At 42.7% G+C, this 22,068-nt stretch overlaps 2 protein-coding genes across 2 annotated transcripts in view; both read right to left on the minus strand.

The window, feature by feature from the left end:
• The window catches only part of ror2 (receptor tyrosine kinase-like orphan receptor 2), a 100,825-nt gene extending 100,688 nt beyond the window's left edge, over nt 1-137 (minus strand). The window contains exon 1 of the mRNA XM_064308020.1: nt 3-137. The gene's annotated coding sequence lies outside the window, so the exon portion shown is untranslated. The remainder of the gene's footprint in view (nt 1-2) is intronic.
• Nucleotides 138-1,566: 1,429 nt separating this feature from the next.
• On the minus strand, nt 1,567-18,250 carry sptlc1 (serine palmitoyltransferase, long chain base subunit 1). Its single transcript, XM_064307766.1, is given in 15 exon segments — nt 1,567-3,034; nt 3,500-3,573; nt 3,973-4,090; nt 8,152-8,209; nt 9,074-9,166; nt 10,060-10,165; nt 10,301-10,408; nt 11,315-11,404; nt 12,782-12,911; nt 13,666-13,798; nt 14,222-14,294; nt 14,564-14,657; nt 15,218-15,312; nt 16,341-16,448; nt 18,093-18,250. Coding segments are annotated over 15 exon segments (1,428 nt in total). The 5' UTR covers nt 18,147-18,250; the 3' UTR covers nt 1,567-2,940.
• Between the last annotated feature and the right edge of the window lie 3,818 nt (nt 18,251-22,068).

Here is a 22,068-nt window from a genome sequence, read left to right on the forward strand (position 1 = left end):
ACCTGTGACGTAGCGCTGAACTCTCCCGGGGGAGGTCCGCGCTGTAGAAGCCGACTTGCACTGTGGTTTACGCGCCATCTACGGGCGAGAACCTGCGGCGAGAACTCCAGATTAATTACGATACATGCTAATGCATTGGATAGGCCTGCCAATCGATACGTGTATCCATCTCCCAATTCTGTTCTTTTTGTTTTTTTAATTTACCGGTCTGATCTTTTATAGCTCTGATTGGAAGGAAATGATCAGGGATGCGTGAGCTTATAACTGAAAAGGTATTTGTATTTTATATATCGTCAATCTTCATCTAATATAGTGAAGATTAACGATAGACTGTGGTGTGACACACACGATTAGAGAAACAGCCTGATAAATTTAGGAAAATGACACAAACTCACACAATGTGGTATGCAAGTGTTTGGACAATGACACAAATTTTGTTGGTTTGGCTCTGTACTCCATTGGATTGTATTTGAAATGAAACGATGAATATGAGGCTAAAGTGCAGACTGGCAGCTTTAATTTCAAGGTATTTACATCCATACTGGGTGAAACCTGTAACCTGTACCAACGTGATAGAAAGAGGAAAGTGTGGAGTAAGATGGTAAATAGTAAATGGACTGCATTTATATAGCGCTTTTATCCAAAGCGCTTTACAATTGATGCCTCTCATTTCCCAGAGCAGTTAGGGGTTAGGTGTCTTGCTCAAGGACACTTCGACACGCCCAGGGCGGGGTTTGAACCGGAAACCCTCCGACTGCCAGACACTCGGTCTTACCTCCTGAGCTATGTCGCCCCTAATAACTGCTCATGATCCCAAGCATACCCACCTCATCTGTGGAACTTGGTGAAGGCAGCATCTTAGCCTGGGCATTCTGTCATAGGATGCCCCCTTTCAAACAAGTAAGTTCATCAAATTTCTGCCTCGCTAGAGCTGCCCCAGTCTTACTGTAAGTGCTGTTATTGTGAAGTGGAAACGTATAGGAGCGACAACAGCTCAGCTGCGAAGCGGAAGGCAACACAAGCTCACAGAACGGGACCGCAGAGAGCTGAAGCGTGTAGCCTAGCGCGTGAAAATCGTCTGTCCTCGGTTGCAACACCCGCTACGATGTCAGCACAAGAACTATTGGGTTTCCATGGCTGAGCAGCCGTACAGAAGCCTAAGATCACCATGCACAATGCCAAGCGTCGGCTGGAGTGGTGTAAAGCACACCGCCATTGGACTCTGAGGAATAATGGTCTGGGGCTGTTTTTCATGCTCTGGGCTAGGCACCCTTAGTTGCAGTTAAGGGAAATCTTAATGCTGCAGCATACAATTACATTCTAGAGAACTGTGCACATCCAACTTTGTGGCAACAGTTTGGGCAAGGCCCTTTTCTGTTTCAGCATGACAATGTCCCCTTGCACAAAGAAAAATCCATAAAGAAATGGCTTGCTGACTTTGGTGGGGAAGAACGTTAATGTGTGCAATCTGTGGAACTGTCCTGCTTCCAATCCCCATTTCTAAGAAGGTAAAATATGTGTGAGCATGAATGTGTGTGTTTTAGAATGCACATGAACACACACAAATTCACCCCATTTTATTTTATTAATATTATCTAAAACAGCAGCTGTTTAATCAGAACAGTCAACTCAGTAGCAACAAATAAAGGCACGTCATGAACTGTATATCAAGAAGCGTCGAAGAAAAATGGAAAACACCATTCTGTACAATAGCAATTTGCAATTAAGTTTAAAAAAAAAAACAAGGATATGCAATGGGCAATTGAGATGGATATGCAGGATGTAATAAATGCTAGTGCAAATGTACTACCTTCTCTCAAAGTTTCGATATTCAGTTGTAATAGAATACAATGAGAATCACATTTAGAGTGTTGACGTTGATTTAAAAGTGTATGTAAACACGTAACATTCGATATTTGGACAGCTACTTCACGTTGAAATAACCTGTTAAATAGTTCTGCCACCCACCATTTACAAAGCATTAAAGTGTTCGGTTAAAATGCTGTGCGGAATATATTGAGTATGTATTTATGACCATGATAGAAAAAGTAATGTTTGAAAAATCCCCCCTCAAACTTAATGGTTCCACGTACAATACAGTAAGAGTACAGAGTGAAGGAGAGGGGAATAAAAATACAAATCCTACCATAAATATTTTATGCATAATTTTAAAGTGTGTCTCCTTGACTTAACAACTGTAATTTATTAGAAAAATAGCACAATGTGTGCATGAACAGTGCAAGAATGTTTTGAAATGACTTTAAGACAAAATCCAAACTTTGGTCAAAAGAGGAGAAAGAAAATTTACACAAGCAATTTGGTTCCTGTTCAAAATAAGAAAAAATAATAATAACTTAGCAAAGGCATGTCAGATCCAACAATATATATATAAAAGTAATTCTATATATAAAATAGTAGTAATTATGGGTTTAGAACACGTTCGAGGTGATATATACGACCGCGTAACAAACCATTCGAGGGGGACTTAAAGTGGACGTAACACGGAGCAGACGACTTGCAGTGGGTCAGGACGCGTAATCACACGGTGAGTGAAGCCTGCGCATTTTTACACAGCCCAGCTTATTTATATGTGGATTAGAGAACAGCAGCCCCTCGTCGTCATTGTTATACCGTTATTAGACACAAAAAACAAACGGGCGGGGGGGGGGGGCGAACATGAAAACAACTGCAACAATTATGCTGCCCTTGTTACATTAGCTGTAGCAGGCTACCGGACGTCTTGTGCCAAATATCAAACAACGTTTGTTTCCCCCCCCGTTTGCTTATGGGCGATGCAGAGCTGGGCAGTTTACAGAGAGGCACGCGGTCCCACCCCCTTAGTGAATGGCCAGGTCCACCTGTGATATCGAGCGTAGGACTTTTCGTGAATAACCGTGGATTTTCGTGGGTTCTTCTTCCGTTCCACTGCACCCCGATAAACTACTTCAGCAAGGCGAGCGCTGCTTCTCGGATCAAAAGAGCGGCTTTCTCGATGTCCTCCTCGGTCTGCTCAACGGTCACCACCACCCGAATTCTAGCGGAGAGGGAGGGAGGGACATTCGGCCGTTAGCGACAGACACAGCGCACGTTGTTTACTCCAAACCCAACGCAGCTGGATTCATTTAGACATTATGCAGAGACACTCGGCGAGACACGTGATACCATCAGAATTGAATCCCCAACCAAATGAATCCGAAGCACGAACGGCATTTATCAAGGACCGTTCTAAAACAGCTATTATTACCACTGTTCCATGGCAAATAGTTATGTGGATAAAGGCAATGCTTTTCAAACGTTATGTTTTGTTTTTAAAAACTGCTGGGACAATGTTAGGAAATTAAATGCCTCGAGTGCACATCTAGACTGAAGTATACTCACAATTTAGACCAATAGGAAATAGCAAACTGTATAACTCTGTTGGTTCAAATATTGCAAGGGACAGAGGAAATGCCTCCATGGTTTTAGTCGTTTAAAATCAAATACATTTATTCAAACTTACGTTGGAGGTGGGAGAAATCTTTCCTCTTTATCCAAGTATCGAGCCTGGGTGAGTGCGATCTTTCGGTCCAAACACTGGTTGAGGCAATTCAAGAGCACAAAAAAAGAGAAGATGCAACTTCAGCACTTCTCACCAGGACGCATGCAGATAGGCAACTGTAAACTTTAGAGCGTCAGCTAACGTTGGGGTGGATCTCAAGCAAGAACCCCCAGGCAGCTGGACTTCCAGACACATTACTACCATGAATACCCCCCCACCCCCCAAAAAAAAAATCTCATCCCTCAATATATTTACAACAACATTCCAGCCAGAAGATGTACACCCCTCCACCGCCTCAAAGAGGGAAGTACTGCATCGCGTCATAACCACCCTGAACTTTAAAATTTTTTTGCCAGGTGACGAGAATCACTTTAGTTTTCAAACTGCGTTCAAACCAATTCAACCAATCGAAGGGGGGGGGGGGGGTGACTCACGTAATCCACGATGCTCCGCAGTGTCTTGACGTCCGTGTCCCGGGACCCGGAGCCGTTCTCCAGCTGCAGGTGGAAAGCCGGGGTGAAAGGCTCTCCCACTAACTTCAGGCCGGGAATTCTGTGGGGGGGGGGCGAGGGAGTCACATTCAAACACACATAATTCAGGTACACAATTGAAACCAAGACTGGCTTAAGTGTTTTAGTCTTGTAATGAGACTTTAAAACTTTTTTTTCCCCCCTCTCAAGTAGGAAGTATGAACTCGTCTTCAGTTACTGTTTGCCTGACAAGCTAAATTTTCTTACCACAAATCTTATTTCTGTCTTATTTAGCAAAAAAAGTAATAGGAATAAGATGTTAAGTCTAAATACAGGACTAATATACTTGCTGAGTTTTAGCCATGGTTTGGCAAGTTTCATCGTTTTTTTTTCAAATCTCAAGCAAATGCCATTTTTTTTACATTTAGGAAACACTTTTATCCAGAGTGACTTAGAAGTAGACAACATGTGGTTTGGGCTAGGCCCCTTAGTTGGAAGCAAATCTTAATGGTTTTGTTGAGATCGCTGTGGAAGAACTTGACTGGCCTGCATAGAACATCAACCCCATCCAACACTTTTGGAATCAGTTGGAAAGCCAACTGCAAGCCAGGCCTAAATAATAATCAAGCCACACCCAACTCAAAAATTTGATTGATGAAGGTGGAAAAACCAGCAAGTCACTGGAATGAGACCAAAACAGCGCAGCGTAAGACTACAAACATGAATCCCACAGTGAATCCATGCGTTCATATACAAATTATTATTCATATATAAATCCACTTCAGAGTGCTGAAAGGAAAATTGCAAATGTGCAAGTACTGGACGTGAGCAGGATATCTTCCACAGAGCCAAGCTGCAACCGAAGCATCCCCCCCATCCCCCCTCCCCCTTCCCCCTTCCCCCCCAAAACGTTATGCATTAAAACTGACAGCAAAGAACCACAAAGAAGCCCAAACACAGCGGCGCCCAAAACTGTAACAGAAAATCTGACGGCGCGGCGGACATTTTGGGGTTGTTCCATGGCACGCAATCCCATAACGCTCTTCTGTCCCTGAAGGATCGGTTTTGGTGTCATACACACAAAACATATTTTCAGCACCTCTCCTCAGAACAGGGAGTGACTGATCAGGATTAATTCCGTGCTTTCTAACCCAGGATGCAGAACTGACCATCGCCCATGTACGGTGGCCTATATCACAAGGCACTAATAACCTGGTGCAGTTCGTCAGCATGGTTTCCTGAATGTAAAATGTATTATTTAATCATGTTATATTTTCTCTTGCCTAATACATTATTATTTTAATATCAATTTGTAGCCTGTTCATGGGCATGGCTTATTTCCTATGCACACGCAGGTAAAACACAGTCTTGAAAACTGATTTGTACAGATAAGACATTATCTTGTACACAGGAGATGCGTTTTGCATGCCGTAGACTATATAAAACCTTGTGTAGATTTCCAGACACTGAAGCTCTGACTTACTGGAAAACAGAGTCAAGCTTGTGTGGCAGAGGCTTGCTGTGATCTGATTGGTGGCTGCAGAAGTCCTGCTTGATTTGGTTTGCTGGGGTGATTTATCATTTCAAACATCCCTCCACCCCACTGTGCCCACAACAACTATCCCCCCCCCCCCCCCCGAGCACCCCATGCCCCCCCCCACCCCTCCAGTACTTCCTCCTCTGTCATCCTAGCTTTGTTTCGGTCGATTACAATGGGCTACTTGCAGTAATGACTTCCACATGATGTGAGAGGGCTAGCAGTTATGAGGATAAAGCTAAAACATTTCAAACTGGTCTTGCTGTGTCCTTCCTGTCATTGTCACTGAAGTAACGCATGTCACACGGCTACCATAACGATTTCTGCAAGCTAGCTATCAAGATAGCCGAGGAATTATTTTTGCAATTACTGAATCGACTGTAAAAATGGTACGTTGCAAAAAAAATAAAACAAATAAAATCTCACTGTTGTGACAGTGGACACGTGGATGTGGATAACCATCCATAGCGACTCAGACAGCAAGCGACTCTGGGCCGGATCTACACCCCGCATCCAGCCCAGCAGTGCTGACTTCAGGCCAGAATCGGGACAGATCCAGCCCGGAGTCGCCCGCTACCTGGGAATCGCACAAGCCAGCAGAACAGCTGTTCTCCCCGGGTCTGTTTAATCAAATCCCCCTGAAGCTGTTGTATTTATCGCACGAACAAACGCTTTTCACAAATCACATGACTCTAAATCTGACCAGACAGAGAGAGTCGTGTTTTGTCTTTATTGACCCTAGGAGGAGTTAGCTGTACGTTAGGAGCGACACCGGAATTTTCTGGCTTAGGACTCCAGCCCACACGAGATTACGCTTCGTCGGAAGTATTAAATCTCCAGAGGTGTTTTTATTTTTATTTTTCCAAACAAAGCAGGTCCCCAAAGTTAGGCAGAGTTACGCCACTTTTCACTGCTAAGTCGGTCAGGCTCCAGTATGGAGAATATTGGGCCTGACGTGTGGGTAATCTAAGCCCGACTCCTTTGTGTTATTAAAAGCTTTGGGTGTCTGTGATCCATTAATAAAACACTCATTTTTTTGTTCTTCTTCCAGGGCAATTTCAGGGCAACTGCGCTCAAGCACGCAAACGGCCAGCAAAAATAAGACGGATTGGAGCGAGGTTTCTGCGAATACTCCAGAAGGCTTCATCGCGTACAGACGAAGTAACATGAGAAGGTGAGTCTACGAACACAACCGCAGTAGTTTTCTTCCCTAAGAGAGGAACAAGAAGTACTTAAGCATTCGAGAGAACACGCTGATTGAGTATAAAATAGTGCCTCACTACCAATAACACACATTCCCCAGACCCCCCAGGGATTCATCCATGTCGTTACAGTGAGTACCAGGAATACATCACATGTACGAAAGCTCCTGCTTGGGATGCAAGTCCACTCACTGGATAAAGTAATGGCACTACATTTCCCATAGTGCTTTGGGCCAGGGTATTCCCCCCCCCACCCCCAACGTTATTAATTACATTACATTACATTACAGGCATTTAGCAGACGCTCTTATCCAGAGCGACTTACACACTTTTACTTAGCACTTTACATTGTATCCATTTATACAGCTGGATATATACTGAAGCAATGCAGGTTAAGTACCTTGCTCAAGGGTACAACGGCAGTGTCCTTACCCGGGATTCGAACCTACGACCTTTCGGTTACAAGCGCAGTTCCTTACCCACTGTGCCACACTCCGTCCTAATTAGTCTTTGCAAAGAAAAGCCTTCTGCTTTGCGCCATGTAAGATGGATTTCTAATTATTTTCTGTTTAAGGTCTAACCTGAAATCCGATTAATCTGCTCTGAAGACAAAAATGGCAAGCTCTGCTGAGCCTAAACAGTAAACACGGTCAAAAAATGTTAAAAGCCAGATCTAAAGGGTATTTAGGCCTGCTTCAGTAATTGAAAGTACATACATCTAAAAAAACCTGTTTAACTCACGCTTGGGCAGCCTAAAAGACATCAATGAATGCGTGTTATATATGTAAGGTTCTGCTTGGCATGTGAATCCACTCACTGACTTGTCTACAAAACTACATCCCCCAGAATGTTCTACACCAGGGTATTCCCATTGTTTTTTTGTTTTTTGCAAAGTGAGGAAATCAAATCCAATGAAAGTAGTCGGACAAACTAGACACTTAATGAAGTGGATGATTCCCCCCCGTAAACACGTCCTGAGTCTTATTTTCGTACAGAAAACAACTCCAGGCCCCTTCTGAGTCCTGACAAGAACCCTTTGCGGCCAATCTGCTGATGGGCAAAGCTGCCAAACTATTCGAAAATGGCCGAGGACTACAACCGACCGAGCGCTTCCACAGCGTCTCCACGGAAACCAGAGGCAAATCAGCGTTACCGCCATAAACGCTTATCCGCAGAGTACGGTGTCGTTATTTACACCGTAACGCCAAAGCGTTTCCAAAAGTCCTCGGTCTCTGAGAAATAAGAGCCATTTTCCCCCTTTTATTGAGCGCACATGTGAAAAGGCAGCTTTTATGCTGAGCGCGCATTGGCTGGTTCTGCCGGCGACTGCGGGGGGAAATTACAGGCCTCAGAGCCAACATGGCGGCTCCTTCCATGGAAAAAACCCATTAAAAAAAAACTCACCCTTGCAGAGCTCTGTGGACCCGTCTGCATTTCTCCCTCAGGATGGCGAAGATCCCTGCAAAGAGAGAAGAGAAGAGCGGTAAAAAAAGGCGTTTTCCCGCCATCTGCCCCCCGTGCTTTAAGAGCCCATGTGCAGATTGGCGCAAGATGAAAATAATAAAATCGTTATTTTTTTAAAAGTTTAAATTGATACAAATCTTTCCAAGAAACTTCTAGAGGAATCCCTCTGAGAAATTTATAAAGGTTTAAGAAGGAAAAAAAAAGAGTACAGGGAATGTGGAGGTTGGGATCAGTGCGTATGGTCTGAATAAACAGCCTCACACTGCCCAGTTGCGCTGAAACACCGCGTCAACACTTTCAGTACTTCTGAGGTCTACGAACCCCATTCTGTCCAAACCAATCCTGCACAGTACGCTGCAGAAAGAGGGTATGTGTGTATGCACGCATGCTTGTGCTTGTGTGTGTGTGAGAGAGAGCATGAGAGTATGACAGAGAGAGAGTGGGAGTGTGTGTGTGTGCGTGTGTGTATGTGTGAGAGACAACGGGTGTGTGTGTGGGTGTGTGTGTGTAAGAGAGAGTATGAGAATATGAGAGAAAGAGAGAGTGAGAGTGTGTGCCTGTGAGTATAGTAGAGTGTGTGTGTGCTGTGTGTGTACGGAGAGAGTGGTGTGGTGTGGTGCAGGAGTGAGTGTGTTATGTGTCTAAGTACGGTTCATGATGTAGGTATGCAGTGAGGCAATGGGGCGGGAGCAGAGAATATGAGAGAGTGAGTGTGTGTGCGTGTGAGTATAAGTGAGTGTGCCTCTGTAATCATGTGTTGATGCGTGTGCTCTCTGTACAGAGACAAGTGGTGTGTTGTAGCTAATCGTGCGTGGCAATGAAAATGTAGAGTGTGTCAACTGTCCCTCTCACAGCAGCTACCGTGTGTCTTCCTACCATGATCGCATCATGAGGGCCTCTATGGCAGCTGAGGCCAGCATCGGGGGCAGGGAGGCAAGAAGACAGTAACCAAACCCTGACCGCGACAGTGGACACCTGTGGGAAGGCACAGGTACACTCACACACTCTGTAAAACTCACACTAACATCAATACACCCTGCATCCAGCCCTGACCAGTGTGACACTCACACACTTTGTAAAACTAACACTCACATCAATACAGCCGGCATCCAACAGCCACCAAGAAATCTTAGTTCATTGTAATCTTAGGCCTTTTCAAGCTGCTTATTATACAATATATAGATTATCAACAACACAAAAAAGTTAATTGCCCTAAAAGGGAGTTTTAGATGGACACCAAGTTTTCCAAGATAGCAGCATACTGTAACAAAATTAAATCCTTCTCATGTTCGGTAAAATATGTTTTAATACACGTAACAGATGTGATTAATAACGAACAGAGCTAGCTGGACAGCCTGAAGCCGCCTCCCCCTCCTCTGATTGGTCCTCCCCTCTTAGCATTCACTCTCATATTGTGACACCGCCAGAACCATCCCCAACACCTCTTTGAATTTACTGATCATTTCCTTATTGCCCTTTTCACGGTTTAATAGCTTTAAGTTCCTCTGTAATCCACACACACTAGCTAAATTCTTTGACGTAAACGTAACGTCCGTAATCCTGCAATGTAATTTTTGTTTCTCAGAATGCAGTTTATTTTTCTAGCAGCTGTCATCTACAGACAGGTCACTATTACACTGCGTCTTTCGGAAAGCTGACTAGAAGAAACAAAAAAATAAATGAACTTCCTAACAAGATCCCAGCCTAGCTACCTGTAAATACAACACGCTCCCCATCACTAATCATGTGGATATGCATTTACATGTGTTTATTTAATGTTAACATGTAAACACTGTTTAATAATATTTAGTAAATATTTAAGAAATATACACCGTGTGCAGACCGGACTTGGAAATACCTGATGGTCGATAACGAAGGATCTTCCGCAGCAGAAGCCGCCGACGGACGCCACCGCGTTCTCCATGTTAGCGCTGATGAGGTCGATGTCATCGATCTGTCACACGCGGGAAACACAGAAGCAAACATTACATTAAAACTACAGGCATTTGCGAGCTCTATCCCACTGCTTTGACACTGGCATTGAACACCATAACAGCTGGATATATCGGAGCTGGGGTGGGCTACGCACGTTGACTCCAAAGTGCTCTGTGACGCCCCGTCCGTGGTCTCCGAGAACGCCGAAGGACATGCTCTCTTCCAGAAAGATCCGCACCTTGTACCTGTACTTCAGCTTCACCTGGGGGGAAATGGGACAGGTGTTTTTATTTTATTTTTTTTTGGAACACGACCAATCCCGGTTTTCTGAGAATGTAAATAATGTGAACGAGGCCTTTAAAAAAATTTTTTTAAAAGAAACATTACGAATATATCGGACTTTGTGATTCAACTGGTGACACTCAGCCAGAATTAATTTACTACTTTCTCCTCTGATCAACTGACGAAAGGCACATTTACACAAAATTCCATTTTCAAATATAGTGTATAAAAGTACTGAATTCCGCTAATATGGTAAACGCGTGTTAAGAACTATATGGCATGACCATACATTTTCTGAATTCTAATGCATCTACATTGTTCATAATAGGCTTCTGCAAATAGTCATCCTAGGCTTCAGTTGGACAACTTTATTACGATAAACACTGGTGACCACAGAAGGCAAGCTGAACCATCATATATATATATATATATATATATATATATATATATATATATAATTTTTCAGTACTGGGTATGTATTTGTCTGAAGGCATCTCGTTGAGTTATAGAATCCAGTTAAGAAAGGAAATAAGGAATGAAGCAAACTGCTAGAAAATCTGGTTTGCAATTCATAAGGAACAACAAATTAAACAGTTACACATGAATAGCCCAATTATTTTTATTATTTCAAAATGATATCTGCTCCCAATGTCGAGAACTGTTTGACATGTGGGGAAAAATCTAAAATTACAGACTAAAATTAAAGCAACGTGTGTTTCTGGTAACTAAAAAATAAAAACAACGTGCGTTCCGGGGCAACGCTTGATGAATGGAATTCTGGGATACACATTAATCCCCATAAACTCCTCCCATGATTCCATCTGGCAAAGCCCTGAGTACCAAGAATGTACCACTCTTAACGGAAGTTAAAAATCCGGAGCCTCACCAGTTCTGGGAGAGGGCACACGTCGCCAGTGTTGATGTACAGCCCCTCCACGACGATGAACCTGCGGGTCACGCGAGCCTTCCGAGGATTCTGGAACACGAGGGGAACAAGTTAATCACCGCATTCCAGATCTGTCCACGGTTGCCACGGCCGCAGATTCGCCATAGTAACCAGATGGGGCGGCGGCAGCTCCGCCACCACCACCACCAGCATTCCATCCAACCTCTCTACGTCATTGCCTGAAACACAGTCAAAGAGCTCCGGGAGAACTGCTGGAGAGTTCTGGTTTGGCACCGATGCAGGAAGAGATGACGGTCTGTCCTCCCTATTTTAACAGCCCTGATTATAGGCATCCCTGGTTGCCAAATAGCAGTTTCTGGTGCTATATTACAGCTTGCGAATGTTGAATATGGCGTTTGCCCAATAACAGAATATCAAGATTCTGGCGTTTGTCACCGCCCAACTAAATGTTCTTAGGACGTATCCTATTGGAACTTTTCATCTGGGACAGAGCTTTGAATGTTAAGCTGCCGAGCATTACACATGGACACCAGAACAGCCTTAAAATGTCATTAATCTGCAGAAAACGTACTGGAGAGTAGCCATGGAGACAGACATGGACTGAAACATAATGTTAGTGGGGAAGCCCTACACAATGAATCCTGAAAATCCAAAAACAAACACACTCATCTCCAGGTGCAACCAAAAAATCTAAAAAGTCTTTCAGCAATCGGGCTGCCTCTGCTGAGCTCTGTGAAGCTTTATCACTACACTGTGCATGAGCAGTCATATCAGTCTGTGGGGTGTGGACTGAAATGAGCACCAACAGTGTCCCTAGACTTAAAGACTAACCCAACCCCCCCGCCAAAAAATTTTTTCCATCAGAGCTGGCCCTAGGGTTTTGCTGGCCTAAAGCAAGAATGTTGTTGTGGGCCCAAGGTGCTCCAACAAAAAAAATAAAAATAAATGAATACATACATAAATAAATACAAACGGGAAATGTGCGGTGCAGGGACGGTTGTGGCCCTAAATGACCGCTCAGTGTTTATGCCAGCGGCCGGCTCTGTTTTTCTTGTTGTGCTGCATTTTTTGCATTTTCAGTCAATGAGTTGCCTCCTCCCAGGGCTAACTACGCTAACGTTTTTTTCCCCAAGAAGCACACGTGCTCCCAAGCTGAAACACTTAGCAGCACGCTAGTGCATTCGTTAGTGTAATCCAATTAGTAGATGTGCACCAAAGTCATTTTCCCCAGTTGGCACATGTACATTTTTCAGGAGCGAACTGCCCCCTAAAACGGCAGCACTGTAGAGCCCTGCCTCTCCACAGGGACGGGCATTATGTGGTGGTCACCCTGCCACCTGGATCACAAAATGATTTTTTTGAGATCAGGAGCGTTGCTGGGCCGATAAACTAAACGTGGATGTCAGACGAGCTTTCGGAAACGGGATCAGGGCGCGTTATCCGCACCTTCAGGTCCTCCTGCTCCTGCTCCCGGAGCAGCCTCTCCAGGTCCTCCATGTCGTTGTGCTTGAAGTACTTCACGAAGCTGCGGGACGCCTGCAGGCCCTTCTGGATGGCGAAGCACGCCGCCTCGTCTCTGAGGAGAAAAAACAAACGCAGACGCTCCTCAGAAACCTCGACTAGGCTCTTCCCTCGCCGTGACATTATTTAGCCACGTCTGCATTTCCTGCCAGAGAAGCGCAGATAAATTCATAAAGGGCGGACTTGAACATCTGTGAAATTCATGGCTCGAAACACATGGGTTCGGTCTCAGATCTGTAATGAGACAGGATATCTTTGAATCGTCCGCATATGCAAAGTTCAAAGAAGAGCAACTAAATTGGTTCCTGGTATGACAGATAAAAGTTATGAGGAAAGATGCTTCATCTCTTCAAGCTTAGCAACAGGAGATTTAGGGGCAAATTGATTGAGGCATTTAAATCCATAAAGGGAACTAATAATGTGAACTGCAAGAGATTCTTCAGATTAAGTTCTGTTAGTAGAACGAGGGGACATAAATGGAAATTAGCAAAAGGTAAATTCCAGGCTCGATACAGTGTTAGAAACATCTAGCCTGTAGGTAATCAGAGCACTAGCTACATGGGATGTCGCACCGACAGAACGTTCCCTTTGCTGCAACTGCCAATTATGTCCCGCTGTCCACCTTAGCAGGATGCGCCACCCAGCAACCCCCACCCCCACCCCCACCCCATGCCCAGCCTGATGGCTGTTTAAATGTTCAAGGCGAAAGCAGCAGTGTCGTATGGGGGGGATGGGATCTGTTCGTGGGGCCCAAAACGCTTTGGCAGTGGCCCCTGGTTGAAAGACACGGTGGAAAGCACGGTACTCACACAAACACAATATCCCCCCTCTTGGAGTACGCGGGGATGGCGCTGGCTATCGTGGCGAAGCCGTAGGAATAGATAATGGCTTCTTCCGTCCTCATGAACTTCGCCAAGCGATCTTCCAGCTCCAAGTGAACATCTGGGGGAAGAATACGCACTTCGAGGTCAGAGTCGTGTATTTTTCCAGAAAGGAAAACAAACACTTAAGTCTGTTTGTGTTATGTAAATATACAGAACCAGGCCGCACATTCCATATCTGAAGATCTTAAATCTTACGAAACTAAGCATTTTTATTAACTGCCTGAACATAACGGATTAACAATTAACTAGCCACTGTCACATTTGTTGAAATGCAAACCAAATGCATTTTTTTTGCTTCATTCAGACAGTGGGAAAGCAGAGATTGTAACAGATAGAAAAAAAAGAGATTGCACCTCAAAAAGTGCCACAGAGGAGGGGTCAAACCCTGCCCACGCAGGACGGTTTGTATACGGCTCGAGTGAGCCGTCCTCCGGACTATGCAGTACACCGCACCCCCTCCAAATACCGCCTCAGAACTCACCGAAGGTTCCGTAAAACCCCCTCGGCCCACAGGTGCCCACGCCGTACTTCTTCAGAGACGCCAAAGCCTGTTTCTGCCAAAGGAGGGGGGAAAGGTAAATCAGCGTTAGATAAAGAGTTAATCAGAGTCCTCTCTGCTAAAACCGTCACTCCGATTTAAACGGCAAAAAAAAAAAAAAAAGCGTTCAGAAGTGACGGGTTCACCGCGCATTAGCGCAGGATAGCTTGCGCCGCACGCCAACAGCAAAGAAAGGGCCGCACTACAGTTACACTCCCGCGATCTCTACGGCAGATTAGCTTTGGAAAAAACTTTCGCGGCGCACGCACAAGCGTCAACACCAACCTTCACTCGCCCGTTGTCGAGGAGACCCAGGAAGTTAAATGAGGCGAAGTTAATGCACTCCTTCCCATTGACTGTGATCTTGTGGCTTGGAGGGCTGCCAAAACAAGAGGGTGAATTAGCGAGAAGCCGAACCCCGCTCGCAGGCTCCGCCTCATTTTATGTTCCGTTTACGAGCGGGGATCGTAACGGAGCGGGAAATGGGCGGATTTTACAATGGGACTAAAGGAACGAAAACATCAGAACCTCCGTGGTGCAAACGCTTCGGGAACGGAAAGGAGGTCGAAAATTAAATGGTTGCATCTTTGAAAGTGACTAGCAAAGACATCGGTTTGAATAATCTGAACCTACTGCCTACACTGAAGTCATTTTATATCCATAATTAATGGATTAATTCAACCTGTAACCTGTATCTTAGAAGATATGTTGATTTTTTTCAACATATATTTTCTGACCCATACATATTATTTTCAGGGACTCAGTTCTTAGGCCTTTTATTCAAACATTCTGTTCTCCGTGTTCTTTAATCAAATTCTGTCAATATTCCCACATCGTAATCTGCGCATTCTACTTCCGTATTCACATCCGGCACTGGGCAGCAGTGTAGTACGATGGGAAAGGAACTGGTCTTATAACCTGAAGGTCACACGCACTCACCCAGTGACGATGTCATAATTGAGGGACGGGTGGTCCTTCGACACAGGAGGGACAAGGGGCTCTGGTTGCCACTCTTCAATAAGCTCCTCCTTCTCCTGCAACAGAGACCAATAAGGGGGTGAGCTCATAACAGGAGCCATTTTATATCCCAACAAACACATTCAAAGCCCTGAACAGAGAATGCTGTTCGTACTTTATGAAACAGCTTCACCAAGTATTCTTACCACCTGCTGTTCCTGAATGTGCAGTTTGCAATATATTCACTTGGGGGCTGGTGGAAGGTCAGTACATGTTTCGTTTTTCATGTTTTAAAAAATATACATTTTTTACACTGAATGACAAACTTGCACAAAACCACCCAGCCAGCAGTGGTCGCTGGTGTGCAGTGAGATGCTGTCATTCAGGCCAACTGAAACCACCCCATCCCTGCAGGCCACAGTTGGCATTGGTTGGGTTCGGTTTCTAGACCAGACCACACTGGCCCATCCACCCATTCGAACAGGGCCTTAACGGGATGAGACACCCAGCACCCTTGAGCTCTGGAATTTCCACAGCAACTGTTCTTATTAACATTTCTTATGTTTATTTAGTCTTAACTTATAAGAAAGGGGCGTGGACCCCTGGGGTCACAGACTGTAATAAAAAATAAAAAAAATTTTACATTGACATTTCTCTTGTGAAGTCTGCGTAAATGGTACTGTCAGATATTTCTTCGTCAGCGTCAACAATTTCTCAATGAAAAGTGTCACAGAGCGATGCTACTTTCCTTTAGACATCGCCCCTCTGACCTGTTGTCCATTAGTTGCCACCATGTTCTATTAATGCGTGCATTGCTTCTGTCTGGCCCTGGGTGTTACTAAGCATTCATGGTAATGGTAAATGGACTGCATTTATATAGCGCTTTTATCCAAAGCGCTTTACAATTGATGCCTCTCATTGGCCAGAGCAGTTAGGGGTTAGGTGTCTTGCTCAAGGACACTTCGACACGCCCAGGGCAGGGTTTGAACCGGCAACCCTCCGACTGCCAGACAATCGGTCTTACCTCCTGAGCTATGTCGCCCCCATTCATGTTTTTTGAGGTTTTTCCCTGCTAGGGTACTTTTTTTAAAACACACTCCTTTACCTTCTCCGTCAGGTCAGAGCGGTCCTGCAGCTTGTAGGTCTTGGAGAACAGGAGCCGAACGATCCACAGAATCAGGATCCCCTCCAAGATCAAATGGTACGCAGGCGCCTGAGCGACAGTGAATATAAAAATTAAAGCAGACAAAAATGTGGACATGGGACTTTATTCTTTATGGCATCCATTGCTATTTCTGACATAATGTGCCTTAAGAGGGTAAATAATCCCTCAAAACATGAAAAACACATACAAACTTTAAAATTTTAAAGTGTAGTATAATGGGTAAGGAGCTGGTCTTGTAACCTAAAGGTGAGAGGTTCGATACCAGGGTACGACACTATCGTTGTACCCTTTGAGCAAGGTGCATAATCTGCATTGCTTCGGTATATATTCAGCTGCATAAATGGATGCAATCTAAATGCAGTGTAAAACTTGTGTAAGTTGCTCTGGACAAGATCGTCTGCTAAATGCCTATAATGTAACGTACTGTAAAAGAAAACTTAACTAGTTAAAGCACTGGGATTGCAATTGTGGTCACAACTAAAACCAGCATACACACTACAGCGGTACCCCAGGACTGAGTTTGAAAATATTGTTCCGTCCGTTGTACTTTTCTGACAGCTCTATAAACTTACGCTGATTCACTCCTGTACTTCAGCTAAGTAAAATCTTTAGGATACACTTGCAGTCTGCGACTGTAGCTGGTGTTCATAAAAATGTCAGCACAAGATATGATTGAGCTGATGAAATAAGTAAGAATGGAAGAATAGTGGAAAAGAATTAGAATTTCGTTTAACGTATGCCCAGGGAATGAATAGTAAGTACATTCAATTCAATAAGAATTTTTTTTTTTTTGCCAACTACGATTAATCCGTATAAATGTAATCCAAATCAACCTAGCTACACCCACACAAAAATACACTGTCTATGATTCAGAATGACGCAGCTACCTGCTCACTAAAATTAATAACCTTTTGAAAGCATGTGTTAGTAATATTCAAGTTGCTAGCTAACAATAAACCTGGATAGTTACAAAATTATGTGAACTACTTTGACAGGCCAGACAAACGGCGAAACGAACGTAACGGGTGACAACAACCAGAATCGTCAGCCGTAGCTAGGCTAACGGAATTTACATTCACCTGGCTAGCAAGCCAGCAACCGTAACGTTACGCCAGGTAAAACGGACAATTCAAAACGAGGCAGCTTTTCTAACTTTAGTAGCTACCAAAGTAATTTAGCATACTAAACGCCAAACTGTACCGACGTTACCATGGTAATAACAAGTAAAACCCAGCTAGTTTACGATCGATACAAATCAGGCATTTGCATGCTATATTCTATGCGTGTAGTGTCAAATTCAGGTACTAGTCTGTTCAAATAAACTTGATTTCTATACTGAACAGTTAACGTTTCTATTGAGAAATAACTTCCTGTGTGCTAAAAAGGACACATTTCTCGATTCACTATTGGTCGAATGCGAGAGTACTTTTCTTTGATAGGGTCTTTTAAGTCTGTCTATTCCGTTACGTGAAAGACTATTGGTTATTTCTGTGTCAATCTGTGTCTGGAAATACCAGCAAGGCTTCCTGATTGATAGCACGAGTTTCGCAAATTAACTAGGAGTTTTGCTGTCCTTTCTCTGCTTTTTCTCAAATATATCCGCATAGTCAACAGAAAAGTACTTTACTTATCGTTACAATCGCAACAAACCCATGTTATAATGCGAGAAACACCAATATATTGTATATTTACCTCGTAGAAAGCCTGCACCATCTCAACTAACACCCACTGTTGCCCGGACGCCATCTTGATCACATGACCACCTGATCATTCACGTAACGTCATCTCTTCTGAATGAAAAGTGCGACGCATGCTCTATGAGTAGGCTTGTAGCTGCGTAGCTGCCTTCATAATATCAGCAGTGTTTTCATTAATGCCCGCATGTTTTGTGTATGTGTGGTCCGTAGAACACGCGCCCTCAATATAATTGTGAAGTATGGAAATCAACTGACGAAGGGAATTATGAAGAATATTTTTCTGTCGGTTATAGCACCCACAGCCACCTGGTAACAAAGAATATTATATGTAAATCATTTGGGATCATAACGAAAGGAGGTGGCTGTACGAAATTTGCAAGGTTATGCAGCATCGAAAAAAGTCGGTTTAGTGCTCGGTTTTCATGAAACAATCCGTGACCTGAAAATTTGAGGACAACAAACCTTGTGCTCGATTGTCGTCGTGGGGGTGCCCTAAAGTATATGAATTTAGGATAGAGTTTAGAAGTAACTAATAAATGATATACGCCTACTTAAAGTATAATTCAAAGAAATGCTTTAATTATATTTATGATATCCCAATTTAGTTTTATAGAGTATTGTATACTTAAAAATAAAATGGATGGACTTAAGTATACTTAAAAAAAAAAAACTTTAAAGTACTACTTTTTCTGTAAGAGTCTACATATTAAGAGTGTTGTGGCACATTTGAATTAGTTAACTATTTTCACCATGTGAAAGTGTAATAATCATTTTAGTCACCCCATTGTTCAAAATAAGACATTCTAGTCATCATAGGGGGTTCAGTTCACCAGTTTATTGGCATGATAACATAAAGCAAAATATTCACAAACCATGTGGGCTGCTGAATTTAGGTAGGCAGAATTTCCAAACAGAATCATAAAATGGCTTTAAAAAGACACACACACACACACACACACACACACACACACACACACATATATAATATATATATATATATATATATATATATATATATATATATATATATATATATATACACACACTCACCGGCCACTTCATTAGGTGATAGGAGTGGCACCGGGTGTGGTCTTCTGCTGCTGTAGCCCATCTGCTTCAAGGTTTGATGTGGTGTGCATTCAGAGATGCTCTTCTGCATACCTCGGTTGTAACGAGTAGTTATTTGCGTTACTGTTGCCTTTCTATCAGCTCGAACCAGTCTGGCCATTCTCCTCTGACCTCTGCCATCAACAAGGCATTTTCGCCCAGAGAACTGCCGTTCACTGGATATTTTATCTTTTTTGGACCATTCTCTGTAAACCCTAGAGATGGTTGTGTGTGAAAATCCCAGTAGATCAGCAGTTTCTGAAATACTCAAACCAGCCCATCTGGCACCAACAACCATGCCACGTTCAAAGTCACTTAAATCACCTTTCTTCCCCATTCTGATGCTTGGTTTGAACTTCAGCAGATTTTCTTGACCATGTCTACATGCCTAAATGCATTGAGTTGCTGCCACGTGATTGGCTGATTAGATATTTGCGTTAACGGATGCAGTTTGCAGTTCAACAGGTGTATGTAATGAAGTGGGCGGTGAGTGCATATATATATATATATATATATATATAAATATATATAAATATACATATATATAAAACATGGCATCTCACAGAAATGTAGCTGCATTTCTACAGGGGAAAAAGCTGTTGCCGATTCACTTTCCTGTTGGGATAAATTCTCACACTTCATCCCACTAAAGTCCAGCTGAGCCGTAAAGGAGAATTTGATAGACCGGTATTCTTTCAGGAAGAACATTCAGGCTGCAGTAGTCCGACAGACATCAGCTGCACCTTGAGCCAATAAAATTTTCTTCACTCACTGTAAAATTCACTCACTGTAATTGAAAAAAATAAAGCCCTTGAGAGAATAGCAGATGAAACCTCTGAAACATCCATCAAAATGCGAAGACACCTTGATATAGGGGTAAGATTCATCTGAAAGAAGAAAAAAACAGCAATTTCAGTTGCACCAATGAATCCTTTCTGAATAAATGGCTCTTTTTTCCCCCCGAGTTGGTCAAATATGCTAGCCCCCTTTTTTTCCAAGAAAAACATTCATACTTTGAACAAGTCTTTGATGGAGCTGTTATTAAGTCATTTTTCTGTGCCTCTGGTTTGGGAAAACGCTGATATAATAATTTATCCCACTTTATTATTCCTTTCAGTCTTAATGTGCACAATGTGTGCAGTCTTGATTAGGAATAGCAATGTGGTTTTTGTTTTCAAAAGGGGTTTGATGTCCAAAGACATTTTTTTTAACACACATTCTGTCACGTGATTAAAATAGAGACAAGAAATATTTGCGAGCTTCCCTTTTCCTTTAAATCATAATTAAACTGTCAGGCCTGTGGTTCATGAGAGTGGAGTTTTCAGATTGTTGCCAGAAGCTGTAGTCAATCCAGGTTTCCCAGTAGACAACTTTTAAAAATGGACTGATTTCCTTACAAATCCAGAAGGTTTGGGGTTATTTTACTGGAGAGTCGACAGAATTTAGGTAAAAGGTTTCCCGCTGTAGTAGTTTCACAGGAGACCAATACATGATCCGTCCTACCTCTCATAAATCAAAAATGTAATTTTGTTTTAAAAACTGTGATTATTTGCTTCATTGTGAACAGACATAAGCAGTATCAAGTACCAAAATCATCTAATGTAATCACAACAAAAGCAGATATAGAATTCCCAAATATACGTGGGTTGAGTTTGCCAAAGGCAATCATCGTCTCTGAAATCCAATGAACCTCCAAGTTAAGGGAAAGAGAGAGAGAGAGAAAAATAAGATGCTCATGTTGCACTTCGAGTCTTAATAGTCAAGCAGAATTATATTCAGGCCCTTGAAAACATTAAACACAATACTTTTTTGACCGCACTGATATTAGATGTCTTGGCTAAAAATGTATTCAGGGATTTGGAATTCTGTTGTACATTGTGTAGTGCGATTCTACAGTTGTGTTTGCTTAACTTTTTGCAAGGAAAAACCACACAATTGCAAATCCATTTAAACAACTTTGTTTTGGCTGGTTAACTAATTTAAATACATTTATATATGAACTTATGGTGTTATAATGAAAACTTTATTTTATTGTAATTTCTTCTGTGACCAATAATAATAATAATAATAATAATAATAATAATAATAATATGTGATTATTATTATTATTTAATTTCTAAATGATGAATGGGAACTACTCTTTTTACCTTAAAGACAGGATGCCAGTGATACAAAAAGTAAAAACAAAAAAAGTCAACACACAATTCCTTTCAGAAGTTAACTTAATGGTGGGATGTTCTCATCTGTTTTACAGAAGTGTGAGGATGACATCATCCTCTTCATTTTCTAGTTAAAATATTGTATTTTACAATTGAGTAATAAACAATACTATTTCCATGAATAAATAAATAAATAAATAAATAAAAAATACCATTGCTGCTGGATTGCAGTCCTGAGTATAATAGAAGGTTAGCCACTAGGTGGAAGTGTTGCATCTCACATCTGTGACAATTCATTTTTAAATTGCCAATATTTATAATTTCCGCATGTTGTTCAACTAAGAAACCCGTTTTCTCAACAACGGCTAATTTTGTGCTCCTGATTGGTCATGACTCATGGCCAAGGAAGTGCACTGCTGTGCAGTAAAGGCTTCTGCCAAAACCTTTTGATAGCCATCAGAATATCAGACCCAAGTGTTCCCTAAGAGATTGGATGTCAGTTTTTTTTTCTGCGACTGCTTAGCCGTGGCCAACGGACAACCTGTTTCCGTAAAATACTACCAAGTGTTGTCACGCTCCGACAAAGTCGTAAAGTCATCGCTGAATAGAGGTCGGGTAAGTTCGTGTTTCGCTGGAACTGCACTTAAGTCTAATGACTTTAGTTCCGTAGCCAAAATGATCATTCTGGAGCCGGCATTCAAGGTG

The sequence above is a fragment of the Anguilla rostrata genome, chromosome 14 (genome assembly GCF_018555375.3).
Source record: "Anguilla rostrata isolate EN2019 chromosome 14, ASM1855537v3, whole genome shotgun sequence".
NCBI classification, from domain to species: Eukaryota; Metazoa; Chordata; class Actinopteri; order Anguilliformes; family Anguillidae; genus Anguilla; species Anguilla rostrata.